Source organism: Apis laboriosa, unplaced genomic scaffold (assembly GCF_014066325.1).
Source record: "Apis laboriosa isolate Shangri-la unplaced genomic scaffold, ASM1406632v1 scaffold62_cov152, whole genome shotgun sequence".
In the NCBI taxonomy this organism is placed as follows: Eukaryota; Metazoa; Arthropoda; class Insecta; order Hymenoptera; family Apidae; genus Apis; species Apis laboriosa.
Genome location: NW_025223954.1, coordinates 599,784 through 614,838, shown reverse-complemented (window position 1 = coordinate 614,838; position 15,055 = coordinate 599,784). Strand labels below are relative to the sequence as shown.

At 26.9% G+C, this 15,055-nt stretch overlaps 4 protein-coding genes across 8 annotated transcripts; 2 read left to right on the top strand and 2 right to left on the bottom strand.

The window, feature by feature from the left end:
- Window positions 1–63: 63 nt before the first annotated feature.
- Window positions 64–5,179, bottom strand: LOC122718375 (protein bric-a-brac 2-like). 4 transcript variants are annotated; one of them, XM_043943358.1, is made up of 6 exons: window positions 4,817–5,179; window positions 4,275–4,509; window positions 4,075–4,211; window positions 3,889–3,991; window positions 662–1,089; window positions 64–604 (listed from the first exon to the last, which is right to left on the bottom strand). In XM_043943358.1, exons 1-6 carry the CDS (start codon window positions 4,994–4,996, stop codon window positions 389–391), a joined length of 1,299 nt encoding a protein of 432 aa, XP_043799293.1. In that variant the 5' UTR covers window positions 4,997–5,179; the 3' UTR covers window positions 64–388. The 4 variants fall into 4 exon arrangements, with proteins under 4 accessions (XP_043799293.1, XP_043799292.1, XP_043799294.1 ...); XM_043943357.1 differs by having other exon boundaries at window positions 4,075–4,509; XM_043943359.1 differs by lacking the exons at window positions 64–604; window positions 662–1,089 and adding exons at window positions 1,492–2,988; window positions 3,385–3,387 and having other exon boundaries at window positions 4,075–4,509.
- Window positions 5,180–7,817: 2,638 nt separating this feature from the next.
- On the top strand, window positions 7,818–9,139 carry LOC122718378 (the record flags this gene model as incomplete). The annotated part of the gene is given in 2 exon segments (XM_043943364.1): window positions 7,818–8,606; window positions 8,690–9,139. Coding segments are annotated over 2 exon segments (1,194 nt in total), but the record flags the coding sequence as incomplete, so codon positions are not given.
- A 139-nt stretch (window positions 9,140–9,278) lies between these two features.
- On the bottom strand, window positions 9,279–11,739 carry LOC122718348 (cell division cycle protein 23 homolog). The gene is made up of 7 exons (XM_043943301.1): window positions 11,456–11,739; window positions 10,726–11,387; window positions 10,465–10,644; window positions 10,220–10,384; window positions 9,899–10,145; window positions 9,566–9,827; window positions 9,279–9,470 (listed from the first exon to the last, which is right to left on the bottom strand). The coding sequence occupies exons 1-7, from the start codon at window positions 11,554–11,556 to the stop codon at window positions 9,360–9,362; spliced, it is 1,728 nt and encodes a 575-aa protein (XP_043799236.1). The 5' UTR covers window positions 11,557–11,739; the 3' UTR covers window positions 9,279–9,359.
- A 1,568-nt stretch (window positions 11,740–13,307) lies between these two features.
- Window positions 13,308–15,036, top strand: LOC122718349 (ultraviolet-B receptor UVR8). 2 transcript variants are annotated; one of them, XM_043943304.1, is made up of 5 exons: window positions 13,308–13,380; window positions 13,661–14,228; window positions 14,294–14,491; window positions 14,592–14,744; window positions 14,820–15,036. In XM_043943304.1, the coding sequence occupies exons 1-5, from the start codon at window positions 13,357–13,359 to the stop codon at window positions 14,993–14,995; spliced, it is 1,119 nt and encodes a 372-aa protein (XP_043799239.1). In that variant the 5' UTR covers window positions 13,308–13,356; the 3' UTR covers window positions 14,996–15,036. The 2 variants fall into 2 exon arrangements, with proteins under 2 accessions (XP_043799239.1, XP_043799237.1); XM_043943302.1 differs by having other exon boundaries at window positions 13,318–13,380; window positions 14,294–14,518.
- The last annotated feature ends 19 nt before the right edge of the window (window positions 15,037–15,055 follow it).

Below are 15,055 nucleotides of genomic sequence, written 5' to 3'. Positions count from 1 at the left end.
TTTCAACGGAAAAAGGAGAATGCTTCATATGTCATATATTAAATATTTATTTATTTCTTTTTACAAGAATCCAAATGGATACAGCAATAAAAATACATTACGCTACGAAGCGTGATACTGGCCATCAAATAACTGACTATAAAAGCGATATGTACAATCAGAATATACATATATATAAAAAATAATATTATAAAAGAAAAACAATTATCGCCGATCAAGACGATTATTATATATATATATAAATATTTTATTCGTTCATCTATTCTCTGAAAATGAGAATATTCTAATTAAGAAAAAATATATAAATTTTTTCTAACTTTCCTTGTAAAAATCTCCATCGACAACAAAATTTCAATCACGAATTCGCTATATCACAATCAACGACGATTCAATTTTTCTCCGATTGTGAATTCGTATCTTGATTGTTGTTCTGCTGAGAATTCTGTTTAATTATATTAACTAAAGTGTCCAACCTGGTAGGGCGTGCAATTTGTAAAACCATGTGCGCCTCCTCCAAAATCAGGAGACCATTATGCGCGTCGCTTGCGGACAGATTGTGCGCTAATATTACGTGACTTCTCCAAGCCGCATGCGTAGGAAGAACCTGGAAGAAACGTTCCTTTTATATCCTTATCGAATATCGCAATCGTCACGTGCATACCTGTAAGCACCATTTACAGTTTAAAGATGGTGAAATCGTGTGGACGGCTTTGATGTGCCTTCGTCGAAAACCCCAACTTGTGTACGCCCTGTCGCAAAACGGACACGGAAATGGTGGATACGCCGTGGCACCCTTCACTGTCTCCTCCGAGAATTCCGAATTGTTAGCTGCCCCCGGACAAGTGGGAAAGACAGAACGCAGAACTCTCGCATTCCGTTCCACGAGTATGTTCATGGATTCTTGATGATCGGGCATCGATTCCGAATTCGAATAATTCGGCGAGTAAAGCTCGTCGTTGTGTCGATACGTATTCCAAGGTGGTGTTCGATCAAGGCCAATTGGAAATCTCGCATGTGTTTCCGGCTCGGGCGAAGGGGTCGAGGCCTCTCGTGCATCGGCGATTACGGTTACATTCGGCTTCGATGATCCTGCAAGTAATTCCAGTCCGCGACTTCAAATTTTTCTTCCTTTTTTTTTTTTATTCATTTTATTCGAGTGTCTTCGGTAAAACCAGTTAAGGAAAGGAATTCGAGTAAGGAGATTGTCGGTTCATCGTCAGGTTCATCTTTCTTTTTCTTTTCTTTTCTTTGGGAAATGGGAAATAAAACTTCGAATGGAATCAAAATGGAAACGGTGAAACGGTTTGCAGAACGTGGAACGTTCGTTCTTCTTATGATTATGCGATTCCTTTTCTTCCAAATTTTATTAAAAATAATAAATATGTTCGAATACACGTGTTGATAAAATATGAAATTGAAAATTAAATAATCCATGCATGCGGTGTGCATGGACAAAGGATAACGGAATGTCAGGAAATGATGAGACAATTAAAAATGTAAAATAGGTTTATTTGCAACCAGTCATTTGTGTATGTGTGTATTTTGTCTACAATCGCACAGATTTAAATAGTAACAGTCAACTCGAAGCGTTTCGTACCGTTTTTTTTTCTTTTTTTTTTTTTTTTTTTTTTTTTTGCGAGATCAAACGAAAGAAAACAGAATTGTGGCAAAACGCGAAAATCAGACTCGTTTATACCGTTCGACATAAAAGGTAGAAAAAGATGGTGTGCCATCGATAGCTGCGAATCGTTCGCGTGAGGTCTCGTCACGGTATATTGAACGCCCTTAAACGTTAAGAAGCATATATTTATATTACTACTCTCATCGTTACATCATAACACGTATTTCTCTTTTTTTAAAATCGTCAATAATGCGAGACGTGATTATTCTCGCACACGTATATAACAGTACGTATATCGGTAAACGCACACTTATAGATCCATCTATACGCGTACAGTAATCTTGTCTTCACGTATAAGAAACTCCGTGGATTCTTATGATACGGTACGTTTAATAGATGTTATATAGATCGTCTACGGCGAGAGTGCGAATCTGCGTGAACATCGTAAATTAATAAATGGATGGAATGTTACATTGCACAAGGATGAAAAAAAAAAAAAAAATCAAAGGAATCGAATAAAAAAAATCGATCGATTTTCCTCAACTATAAAATAAATCTTCGTTAACAAAACGAGACATACAATAGTATTAAAAAAAAAAAAAAATTTCTTAACAAAATATATTCGAATTAATTAGTCGATCATTTGCCTGATGAAAGCAAACGTGAAGCGTAATAAATAGTTGGACCATGCCTAAGAATATTTTCCGTTTCTCTAATCTCTTTTTGAACACGTTCTACTATATTCTCTGAATTTTCTCGCTCCACCTATTGATATCCCTTTTTCAAAAAAGAAAGAACACGGAAACTTCCAAGGCGATCTAAAACGATCCTAAGTGATCTTTAAGAGAATCGAAACGACGAATCAGCGAGAAAAATCACACTTTATTCCAGCCAGTGAAAACGTTTCCGTTTTACGCCTGACCTGAAACGCCCTAGTCATTGAGTGTAAACCGACCGCCTTTGGAATAGATACCTTTTCAAGCCCCTATTGCTAGTATCGATTTTAGTTACGCAATTTTTCCACGTTTCCTCCCATTCGACGCTATTGGGTGCAATACCACTAAAGTGCAACAGAACTTCTCTTATCAAATGTATTTTGTTACTATCGAATTGTTGCTTCCCCATCTTGCCATTTACGTTACAAAGAATCCTCTCCTCCGGAGTAAAAAGGATCTTCATAAGGTCACAGGCCAAATGATCCATCGGTCGAGAGGATGCCCACGTTGAAATTATCTCCGGACTCGGCAGAAGATCGGCGTAAGGTAGTTGTTGATACGCGTATAGCAGTGGCTTCACGTCCGAGAATCCAGTTAGGCCGGATAACCCAGATAAACCGGAAATATCTTCAGCAGGACTGTTCCCAGACCCTGCCACACACATCAGAGCACAGCCTGCTTTAGACACGGAGGATCCCCCTAACGCGTGAATTGCAGCGTACCGAACAATTAAGCAAATTCGACTAGATTCGTTTAATGCCGTGTTAAACGATCGGATCGCGTATCATTCCCTTTCTCTTCTTCGCCACGCATGCACAGATATTTTTTTTTTTTTTTTTTTTTTTTTACGCATAAATATAAAACAAAATCTAGATCACATTTCCGAGTACTAGAAGCCAGGACTTTTTTTCAAATTTAATAAAATATTAAACGAAACCTTGTTCAAAATTTAATCATCTATCGAACTAGATAACTAAATATTATCTATGCCTTGACCTCTAGTTTCTCCGATCCATATTTCTTTAATTTATTCGCATATTTACTTACTATCTACACACGTTTCCATTTCCTTTATGAGTTTGCTTGTAACATCGAACGAAATAAAAAGGAATGAAAGAAATATGTGTTATACCAATGTAAATAAAGCAGATGTGGCAATCAAAACTAACTCAAGAATCTGAGAAAGCGTCGAAAATTAATACGCACCTAATATGCAATTTAATTTAAATGAAATTTCAGACAAATGTAATAGGTAATTTTTATCGATCAAATAATAAATAAATCTTAATATAACTTTTTATCGATATTAATCATAATAAAACAATATATATATATATATATATATAATCAATTATTTTTTTCTCTCTAAATTATCGTATCAAGATATAATGCAACAAAAGATATGTATATAAAAATGAAATATCAAAATATGCATAAATTGCTATAAGATAAATGTAACATATTCTCTAATAATAACATGCATATGATTATATTTTCTATTATTTTTTTAAATATAAAGCAATATCATATAATTTTCTAAATATTACTAACCTTGATTTCCTTCAAGTTGTCCAGTATCTAATCTTTCTGCTGGATCTTTGTCCGTTGAAGATTGTTTTTGAGAATCTTCTAATACAGTTTCTAATGGTTCTATCTGAAAATATAATAAATTATATTTATTTCATGTTTCATTAACTAATATCATATAAAAAATTTTAAATTAATATAATAATTAACCTTCATTTCTAAACGTTGATAGATTGGATTTTGCATATTTTTTTGCAATAAATAATCTCCTTCTTTACCACCTTGTTCACTGGTTGTAGACTCATCTGTGCTTTCTACTTGAGATACTTTAGGTGTTAGTGCTGTTTCTAATATAGAATTTTGATGTTTGTTCAATTTTTGTTTTTTCTTTGGATTTTCTTCTTTACTACCTGTTCCTTCTTCTACTGCCTGTTCCAATTCTACTAATCTTTTATAAGATTCTTTAGCAAATATATCTCCTCCCGAAAGACCACGGATTTGTAATGTTTCTGCAGCTTTTAAAAGTGCTGGCAAATTTTTTTGTTCAATATTTACTTCTCCTTTATATATAAATATAAGTAAAGCTTCTAGTTCACTGAAGTGTACATCTTGGAGTATTATAACTGGATGTTGACAGGGATTTGTCTATAAATATTGAAAAAATTTTTTAGGCAATATTTTTCATTAAACTATATATATATATATATATATATATATATATATAAAATACAAATGTGATCAAAATCACGTGGCAATGAAGCACGACAAATTTAAAATATGACACGTATTGTTCAAAGTAGGCTAACCTCAAATTTGTACGATTATACGTTTAAAGAATTTCTTTCTTAAATATTATTGATTAAAGAGGCTAATAACGAACTTTTTTCAATAATGGAATAACTGTCAAAACTTCAATCAAATCATGAAGTATAGAAAACTATAGAAAACCAACCTGAAAAACTTTTTTGAAAAAAGGACTACTTGCTGAGAGAATCACTTTATGAGCTGTAAGACACTGTCCATCACTTGCCAATGTCACATCTACTAAACCTTCTTCCTCCCAAAGACTTTCGAAACTCGTGGCGATATTGTTTAAAAAACTGTTCCATTTTAGACATATTTGATTTGACATTTCGCAAATAGAAATTTTCAATTTTGTTAGAATATTGTTTCTGTGTTGTGAATCGTTTGATAGATATCTTTGCACGTCAACGAAATTATTCAATGATAGGAATAACGTTGACGACGATAATAGAAATAACAACGAAAACGACGACGTTGACGACGACAACGACCGCGATATAACAGCAGTGGTGCCAGGCACGCACAAACATCCTTGGTACTGGGTTGGGAATACATAGTCAATATGGCTGCCATACTTTATTGAATTGCGCGCGATCTTAAAAACTTTTATTGCAATGCAATATAATATATTTTTTTTTTACTATTTTATTGAATTTAAAATAATCGATAAAAAAATAAAAAGAAATTTATTCAAAAATTCTTCTTTTCTTTTATATTCTTTGTATAAAAATATAAATTTCAAAAAATGATCTTTTAGATAATTAATTTAATTATTGAAAAAAATATTTATTAAAATATAATTTAAAAAAATATAACAAATATAAAAAATAATTCAGAAAATTATATATAATTTTAGATATTTCAATAATTATACAATTAAGATATATTAAAATAGCAATAAATGGTGCATGCTTATATTGCGTGCATATACTTATGTGAACAAGTATCACACGCATCAATAATTCCAATATAAATGTATACATGCAAGTATATATATATATATATATACTTGCATGTATACATTTATATATATATATATATATACGTGCATAAATTTTCGCGTGAATTTAATAAATAACAATGCTTTATAATTGTTAAATTTTTATATATCTCTAACATAAATATATTAATAAAGTTTGTATATAGTAATCAATTAATTTATATAATAATAAAAAATAATTTTATAAAATTCCAAAATTTATAAAATTATTGAGAAGTAAATTTGTAATAAAATATTGTAAAATGTAAATGAGAAGCACTGATGCTTTATGAAATCATCCTTTGTATAATATTTTTCTTATATTTACAAAAGACAATTTTTGGTAAATGGTAAACATAACTAATAAAAGAATAACTGTAATTCTCCAAGACAAGCTTGCCACATTTAGTCCTTAAGTCTAAACTTTCTAAAATTTCAAAGGAACAGGTATAAATTGTTTCCTTTCTATTGTACGCGCATTCTCCGATTTTATTTAACAAATGGTTGATTCATAATCAACAAATATTATACATCATAAATTATACTATATTAACTTATACTATAATATAAATATAATATAAATAATATAAATTACATTATAAAATAATGTAATAATGTAATAAAATATTAATATACAATTTATAAATATATTATATATATATTAATATATTAATTATTAAAATTTAAAAATTGTTAAATCATAATTAAAAATTTAAATAATCTTTTTATTAATTATTATGGAATTATTTTAAATTCGGAACTCGATTTAATTAACATATTTAATAATAAACAACATTGAGAAGGCAAATTGACCTGAAAGTAAAAGAATATCAAACGGTTCTTAGCCAGACTTCGGAAGGGATAATCACCCCCGAATTTCTTTTGAACTTTCCATACGAATTTTCTCTTCCTGATCGTCCAATCAGGAAACAAGGTACTTTTCCTTATATATCAGGCTAATTTTCTACTTTACTTGTGACTTGTCTCTTGTACTGTGCGTTACGAGTGTTTGCTACAAACTAGACAGGAATTTGAATTTATTTTTTTTTTTTTTTTGAATTTTAATAGTGATCGACAATCAACAATCATGTCAAACAAAAATATAAGCAAAAAAAATGGACAATATTACTTCAATGATAAAGTAAGTACTTTCGTTTAAAAAAAAAAAAAAGGGAATAACAGTTATGTAAAGTTAGAAATCATTAATTTAACAATGAAGGTAATTTTTTTTCTATATTTGCTATTTTATAATATTTTCTTGTTGAATCAAATAAAAATAATTAATTAAAATACTTATCATTCGAAACAATATAGCGTTTGGTATGTATTTATAATGGTATTACCTTATAAATAAATTAATATCAATTATGTTTTAATTAAATTATCTAACTTTTAATAATATTTATATAATAATAAATTTTTTTGGTGTTTGAAAAAGTATTCATTTTTACAAAAAATTACCTCGCGCAAAATTCGAATGAAATTCATTAATTGTATTTCATCACACAAATTTTTAATATCTGTATATTTATTTGTTTAATGATCAACATTTTTTAGTTTTATATATAAATATATCGCTTCAAAACTTAACAAGTTTTTTTTATATATATTTATATATTTATATATTACATATATTTTTTTATATTGTTTGTAAATATATCATAATATATAATAATTTATATATTTAATTAGTAAGTTAAAAGTTTAAATACATTGTAAGAATTGCATTTATATTTTACATTATATTTTTTTCAAGGTAATTCAACAAAAAATATTACCTCGTCAAGAATTATCAAAATTTGTGTTCAGAAGCAAACGAAAATTATTTCGAAAAATATCGAAACAAAATTCAAAAATATTAAAGATATTCATGTCATTGATAAAAATTTTGAAAAGTAATATTAAATATATCATATTCCAAGCGTATTTTTTATATATTTGTATATGTGGTATAATTTCTTCAAAATTCGTTAATTCCAAAAAATATATAGAGAAAACATATAAGGATTCCATTGATAAAAAATATGAGGTAAACGATGAAGAAAAGAAAATAAAGACAGAACAAAAAACAGAAAATCCAAAAAATGAAGATAAATATGCGTCGTCTCGTAATAAGAATGAAAAGAAAAATAATGACGATACTGATAAAATAATAACTACTAAAGAAAATTTTGACTCTTCTGAATTATGGAACGTCGCGAATGATATAATAATAATGAACATGAAAATAGAGAATGAAGATATTAATAGATCTATAGAATCATGTAAAATCGCGGAAGAACCTGTAGAGATATCAATTGAACACATTGTTAATAATATGAACTCTGAAATAATTACATCTCAAGAAAATGAAGTGTCTACAAATGCAACGAACAATGATTTTCAAACACAATTTTCGAAATCGTTCATTGATGAACAAGATAGCATTTCCTCTGTAAATGAAGAAGTTGCACAGATATTTCAAAAACAATATAATTCTTCGGAAGACGAATTTAATTCTTCTTCGTTCCATACATGTTGTGCTTCTTGTAAATGCGAAAGATCAAAACAAAATAATTTTTATTGTCGTAAAATAATCAATAATTATTCTCACAATTCCCCGTTTATATCTGAATCAAAAAACGAGGAACGAATGAAGAAAACTGAATGTACCAATGGTAAAAGAAAAAAAGTTATATCTCACGAAAACGAAAAGTATACAAAATATAGAAGTGACAAAAATACAAAGGAAAAAAAAGACGAGTCTCAAAAAAATATTTCGCCTAAAGATAAATCACGTTTTTCAAGAATGCCAATAAAAATTAATAAACTAAAATATAAAAATATTAAATATAAAGAAATGGCTACGCAAACGGATAACAGCTTTTTGATAGATAACGATGTTGAAGTGATATCAACTGATACGAATGGTTCCTCTAAACAACAATTTTACTGCAAATCTCAATTCAATCATTTTCAAGTACATCATTTACAATTTTTATTTTATTCTATTCATATTCTATATTATTCAATAATTCTAACATATTATTTATTTTTTTCTAGGGTAAAGTGATAGTACAAGAATTAAATTACATAGCGGACAATGAAGAATCAAGTATTGGATTTTTAAGAATCGCACATAAACAAATTACGTCATGCAGTACATCATCTTCATCAACAGATCTTGGTTTCGTTGAAAATACATCTATAACTCCTGATATGAATAGTGCAGTAAGGCACATAAACATATCTAATAATGCAAATACTTCTCCAAGATGTACTCGTCCTCCTCCTGGTTTTCCTGAAATACCACAAAATAGACCTTTATTGTCTCAAATATATGATCCTATAAATATTATATTAACATCTTCGATGTATGAAAATTCTGTCTATAATTCTCGTATCAACACGGTAACAATTGTACCACCAATGCCACATCTTTATTACAATTATCCCGAATTTATGGATTTTTCTACTTATAACAATTATTCAGAAACGTTAAATAATTTATAGAAAAAAATTATTATGAATAATATTTTTATTTCAAACAAATTTATTTATAAACAAATAAAGTTTTTTTGTACAAAAAATAATTATATGTATATATATATATATAAAATAAAGAAAAATTCATTATGAAAAAATCGATAACTTAATGTTAAAATATTTATTAAAAATATATACAAAATATATAAAGCAAAATTTAAAGAATTAAGATATTTTCTTCAGTATTTTATGGCGTAGGCATAAATGATAAATTCATTGGTGATAATTGACTTCCTGATGTAACATCTGGTCTTTCTCCTTGTTCAATAACTGGATCTGTTTCATTCATATCTTCTATCTATAATTAATATAATGTTTAAATTTTATTAATATTATTTAATTCTAAAATATAATATTTTATTTTATTATTATTAATAAATATTTTATAATTACCACCATTGAATGTTCAAATTTTCCTCTTTTTTGGGCAATCGTTCTTAACAATGCTTTAGCTTCTTCTTTTGTTTCATCAAATTGCAAACATTTTTGAGCATAATGATTAGCATAATCTAATTGCTCTCGCTTTAAATGATATTGTGTTAAATACTTATATGCATGACTCAAATCAGTTCTATCTGCATTTCTAAATTCATCCATCACAAAATCTGTATAAGCTGCTGCTGCATGATCATGTTCACCTAATTTTTCGTATAACCTACAGTATATTAGAACAAATTTAAATATATACATCATATATGTCATAAAGGAAATATCTTTAATACATACGTAGCTAATTTTAATAATGCCATTCCTTCAATGTCACCAACATTACATGCTTTATAATAACATTTCAATGCATCTTGTATTTTATTTTGTTTTTCATATGCTTCTCCTAAAGCTAATACCATTCTACTATCGTGTGGTCTTAGAAGCTGAGCTTGTTTGTAATAATATAATGCATAAAATGGCATTTTTAAAATTTCATATGTTTGACCCAAACCATACCATGCTCTATAATCCCGTTTATTAACCTCTATATAAAGAAATTGATTAATACATATAGAAATAGATATTTAATATTGTATATGAATATGAAAGTCCATGTACCAATAGCTTGTCTATAACTATGAATAGCACCATTGGTATTTTTCATTTCCATGAATTCATGGCCAAGTAATGTCCAAGCAGAAAGATATTGTGGATTTAATTTCAATGCTCTATGAAAATACATTACTGCTTTTTGATGATCTCCTCTTAAACTATAATAATTTCCTGAAAAAACATATTTTAATTAATCAAACAATAAAATAATAAATTTTCACATATTTTGCTATGGAATGTAGTAAACTTACCTACTATACAACATGTTTCTAATCTATATTTATCTATTTCTGTTGCTCTATGTGCTAAATATGCTAGTTCAACTTTCATTTCTTTTACATAAAGCAAATTAGAATATGTATCCATATTGTCTAAACAATAAGGATCTTCTTTTATTATTGTTTTAAATGTTTCTATAGCATTATCAACATCTAAAATTAAAATATTATAATTTAACATATTGTAATAATATACTATAAAAATTAATAATTTGTTTAAACATATGACATTACCTCTTCTATAATGTACAGCAATAGCAGTTTGAGCAAGTACATAACCATTCTTTTCAAATCCCATTGATTGTAATTCACAATATAACGCTAAACCTTCATCTATTAATTGCAACTCTAAATACATATGAGCCATAAAAAAATGCTTCATCCAATGATTAGATAAGCATAAACTTTCAAGCTTTTCTCTATCAGTAATTAAAGAAGCTAATTCTAACCAAGATCCCCAATGCATAGGCTGCTTATGAGTTGCTTCAACCAATACATCTGTAGCTTCTTTGGTAAGTTGTAATTTTTTTAATGTTACACCGAAAAGATAAAGACCAAATCCATCAAGTTTATCTGCCAGGTGATCTTTTCTCAAATCAGCACACAATAATCTTAAACTCTCATTTTTTAAAGGATCTGGAGGAACTACTGTCATATCATCTATTTTTTTCTTTTCTCCAGATAAATAGCGAGAATATAAATGTAAAAATCGAACTTTTGGAGTTTTGCATTGCTCAGTAAAGTAAGCTGCTCTATCATATTCTTTTAAATCAAAATACGTTTTTGCTAAAATATATGTATCTTCCTCATCGCTTGTATCCGATAAATATAAATCGGCGGTAATATCATGAATGTTTAATTTAACATCTTTTAGAGAATAACTTAATTCTGCTAGCCTGTAGGAAAAATACATTTTTCATTTCCCATAATAATATTCGTTTGATTATATATCAATTGATTATACCATTTTGTAGTATGTAATAATCCACGTTGGGAACATTCGTTTATCGCGCGTAAAAGATCAGTTTTAACCTCTTTGATGTCAAACTTTATTAATTCTTCCATGTTATATATGTTATGATATACATCAATATTGTATTTGACGTTATAATAAAATCAATTAAATAATAATTCTGTACATATCAAGAAAAAAATTCATGTTTGAATAGATTTAATTTATCAAACAAAATATAAAATTATTTATATGCATCATAATATATACGAACTGTATCTCTTTTAACATTTAACTAATAGCACCATCTTCCTCAAAAAAGCTGAAACTTATTATACATAACATAAAATCATGTATATGTATATCATTTTACACAGTTTTAAAGACAAGATAATTTATAATATATATGCACAATACTAGGTATAGATGTATAATATGTAAATACTTAAAACATATAAAAATTAGATTAAACAGATTCCGTTAATATATTTTAATCAAATTAAACAAATAGAACAATAAAGTTAATTAGATATCAAGGCTAGTTTTGAACAATAAATAAATTTTAGAACAAAGAACAGAAAAATAGTGAAAGAAGAAATATTATAATCAGCACTATCTTCAAAATTCCAATGAAATACATAAAAAAGAAAAGAATAGAAATAGAATAAAAATATCATCTCTTATAAATATCAAAGATATCTCTTCAAAGGTAGATCAGCATAGGAATTGAAAATCAGCGCCATTTCTTATTTTTTTTTTTCTAAATACTTTTAAAGAAATACCTTTGTTATTTAAGAAATGGTGATAATAATCAATTCTTATCTTATTTTTAATCTTTTTCTATTCGTTGTTTTTTTATTTCATTTGCAGCACTCTAAAGATGATTTTAATATTTTTATTCTATTTTTTATTCTATTTTTATTTGTATTTCTGTATATTTCCTATTGCATTATCTTTCTTTTATTTTTTCTTCTATCTTTCTATTTCATTTTCTTTACTTTTCTTTTTATTAGCACATAATCATAAATAAGATACGAAATATCAATCAAATACATTTTCATTATTTTTTTTTCAAATTTTCAATAAAATATAGATATTATATTCTTAGTTTTAAAATTTATCGTTAAGATGACGATTTCATAAAACATAATATATTTTTAATTAATATAATATATTCAAACATAATATATTCTTAACTATATTTCAATAATTGTTGTCAAATTAACATGTAATTATTTCATATATAAATAATTTTTACATATTTGAAAAGATCATATATAATATAAATATTATTTAGAAGATATTAAATCCAAAAATTTAAAAAAAATATAAATTTATTTTTGAAAATATAATAATAAAATAAATAAAATAAAGTAATGTAAATATCTTAATTTTCATTAAATAAATAAATTTACTTTGTTATCGATAACAATATATAATAAGTTTGTGCATTTTCAAAAGAGATGGCGTTATAAGTTAAATTTCATCTATGATATAAGCAATATTAAAAAATTGTGTTGTTCATGAAAATCGAAAAATTATAATAATCTAACATTGAAAACGTGGAATTAATCATCAGATAGGAAATGAAAAAAGAGAAATCGTATCAAAATTAAAAAATCCTCAGTTTTTATATGTTGTAAAATTAATAATATTGTTTTATATAAGTTATATTTAGGTTAGATGTGGGATAAAAAAGTATATTAGATGATAGATCTATTCTATGTTTCGTTTGTGATGATATTTATACATGTGATTTAGTGTACATTGTGTATTTAAGTTTGTATCTAAGTTTTATATGTAGATAAGTTTAAAAATATTTTTGATATATTTTTATATATTAAAATTTAAATAACTCGAAATTAATGAATATTCAATAACAAATATTTTAGAATATTACAAATATTATTATAATGTCTTATTCTTTAATTTCATGGGTAATGTAGTAAATAATTTTTATCACGTATAATTACAATTATTTTATTCAAATTTAAATTTTGATAATTGTGATTTATATTTTTGAAAATACAAAATATTATTTTATATGATTATTAATATCGATATAAACAAATATTTCTAAAAATAGTGTGCGTAAAAGTGCATCATTAGAAAATATTTGATAAAAAAGATCGATAAAAAAGATTTAAACGGATATCGTACTAAAGAGCGGGAATATTTTAAAATAGTAATTTTAAATAAAAATTGTTTATTTCATAGGGTGCTAATTCTCACGGCCAACTTGGTCAAGGATTTCGGTCGGAAGAATGTGTTTTACCATGTGAAGTTGATTTATCAAAATGCTCATTAGAACCACAAAAAATAAAAAAAATAATTGGTGGTGCTAGTCATACCTTAATTTTAGATGATTACGGTTGCATTTATTCTTGCGGTTGGAATAATAAAGGGCAAGTGGGTTTTTCTACAAAAGAAGATATTCTTTTATTTCAAAAATTAAATGGAAAGCTAAAAGATAAAGTTATTGTGGATATAGCATGTGGTTGGGATTGCTCTGCTGCATTAACAATAGAAGGCACATTATTTGTATGGGGCTCGAATTCTTTCGGGCAATTGGGAAAGCATCCAAATGATTTACAGTGGACGCATGAACCCTTCGAGGTTGTAATTGATCGAAAAATCAAAAGAATTTCTATAGGTTTAAGACATACCGTTCTAATAACGGAAGATTATAAAATTTTTGTAGCGGGGACAGGTAGTAAAGGACAATTAGGTTTAAGTTCCACGAAAAATGAAAAATCTTTAAATGCCGTATATATTTTTACAGAAGGTAAGTAAATTTAAAACAATTTCTAGCAATATGAATAAAGATTAGACTATGATAATTTTATACAGTTTTGACATTATCGAACATTGAGGATATCGGTTGCGGTCAACACCATACGATCGTGGTAGCAAAAGATGGAAATTTTTATGCATTTGGTGATAACAAATATGGGCAATTAGGAATAAATACAGATATATTTCCGAAAACATTAATTCCTACAAAACTGTCAGATCTTCAATTTAAATTACCATTTAATTTATACAGTGGTTGGTCGCATGTGATTGTATTAAAGAGTAATGTATACATATTTTTTATAATTAATATTCATATAAAATAATATTTTAAATTTTATTATTTTATCAATAGATAATTATATTTTTGGTTGGGGCCGAAATACATATGGACAATTGGGTATTGCACAATTAGAAAAATCATCGACTTGGAAAGCTATACAACTTGAAAATATACCTAAAATATATCAAGTTTCTGTAGGTTCAGAACATAATGTTGCACTAACTGGTATATAACATAATATAATTTATATAAAAAAAAAAAAAAATATTAAAAAATGTTTAAAAAAATATTTCATTTTAGAAGATGGAAAAATTTTATGTTGGGGATGGAACGAACATGGAAATTGCGGAAATGGCCATACCAAAGATGTTAAATTTCCGGAACAACTTTTACTCTCTTATGATTATGTGGGTATTCTTGTCGGAAGTGGTGCAGCTCATTCATTTGCAGTAATAAAAATATCTCCTAAAAAATAATAATAAAAAAAAAAAAATAATAAAAGAAAACTAAAAAGAAAGCTTGACTAATTTATGTTA

What these genes read in the sequence shown, in the direction of transcription:
- LOC122718348 (XM_043943301.1), bottom strand. Translation starts at nt 11,556, where the DNA reads ATGGAAGAATTAATAAAGTTTGACATCAAAGAGGTTAAAACTGATCTT. An exon ending in TGCTGTACATTATAGAAGAG is followed by an intron (nt 10,645 to 10,725) that starts GTAATGTCATAT and finishes TTTTAATTTTAG; the next exon opens with ATGTTGATAATGCTATAGAA. An exon ending in GCATTATTAAAATTAGCTAC is followed by an intron (nt 9,828 to 9,898) that starts GTATGTATTAAA and finishes AATATACTGTAG; the next exon opens with GTTATACGAAAAATTAGGTG.
- LOC122718349 (XM_043943302.1), top strand. Translation starts at nt 13,357, where the DNA reads ATGTCTTATTCTTTAATTTCATGG. An exon ending in CTTATTCTTTAATTTCATGG is followed by an intron (nt 13,381 to 13,660) that starts GTAATGTAGTAA and finishes TTTATTTCATAG; the next exon opens with GGTGCTAATTCTCACGGCCA. An exon ending in GCATGTGATTGTATTAAAGA is followed by an intron (nt 14,519 to 14,591) that starts GTAATGTATACA and finishes TTTTATCAATAG; the next exon opens with ATAATTATATTTTTGGTTGG.
- LOC122718375 (XM_043943357.1), bottom strand. Translation starts at nt 4,996, where the DNA reads ATGTCAAATCAAATATGTCTAAAATGGAACAGTTTTTTAAACAATATC. An exon ending in ATCAACGTTTAGAAATGAAG is followed by an intron (nt 3,992 to 4,074) that starts GTTAATTATTAT and finishes TTATATTTTCAG; the next exon opens with ATAGAACCATTAGAAACTGT. An exon ending in ACTGTAAATGGTGCTTACAG is followed by an intron (nt 605 to 661) that starts GTATGCACGTGA and finishes CGTTTCTTCCAG; the next exon opens with GTTCTTCCTACGCATGCGGC.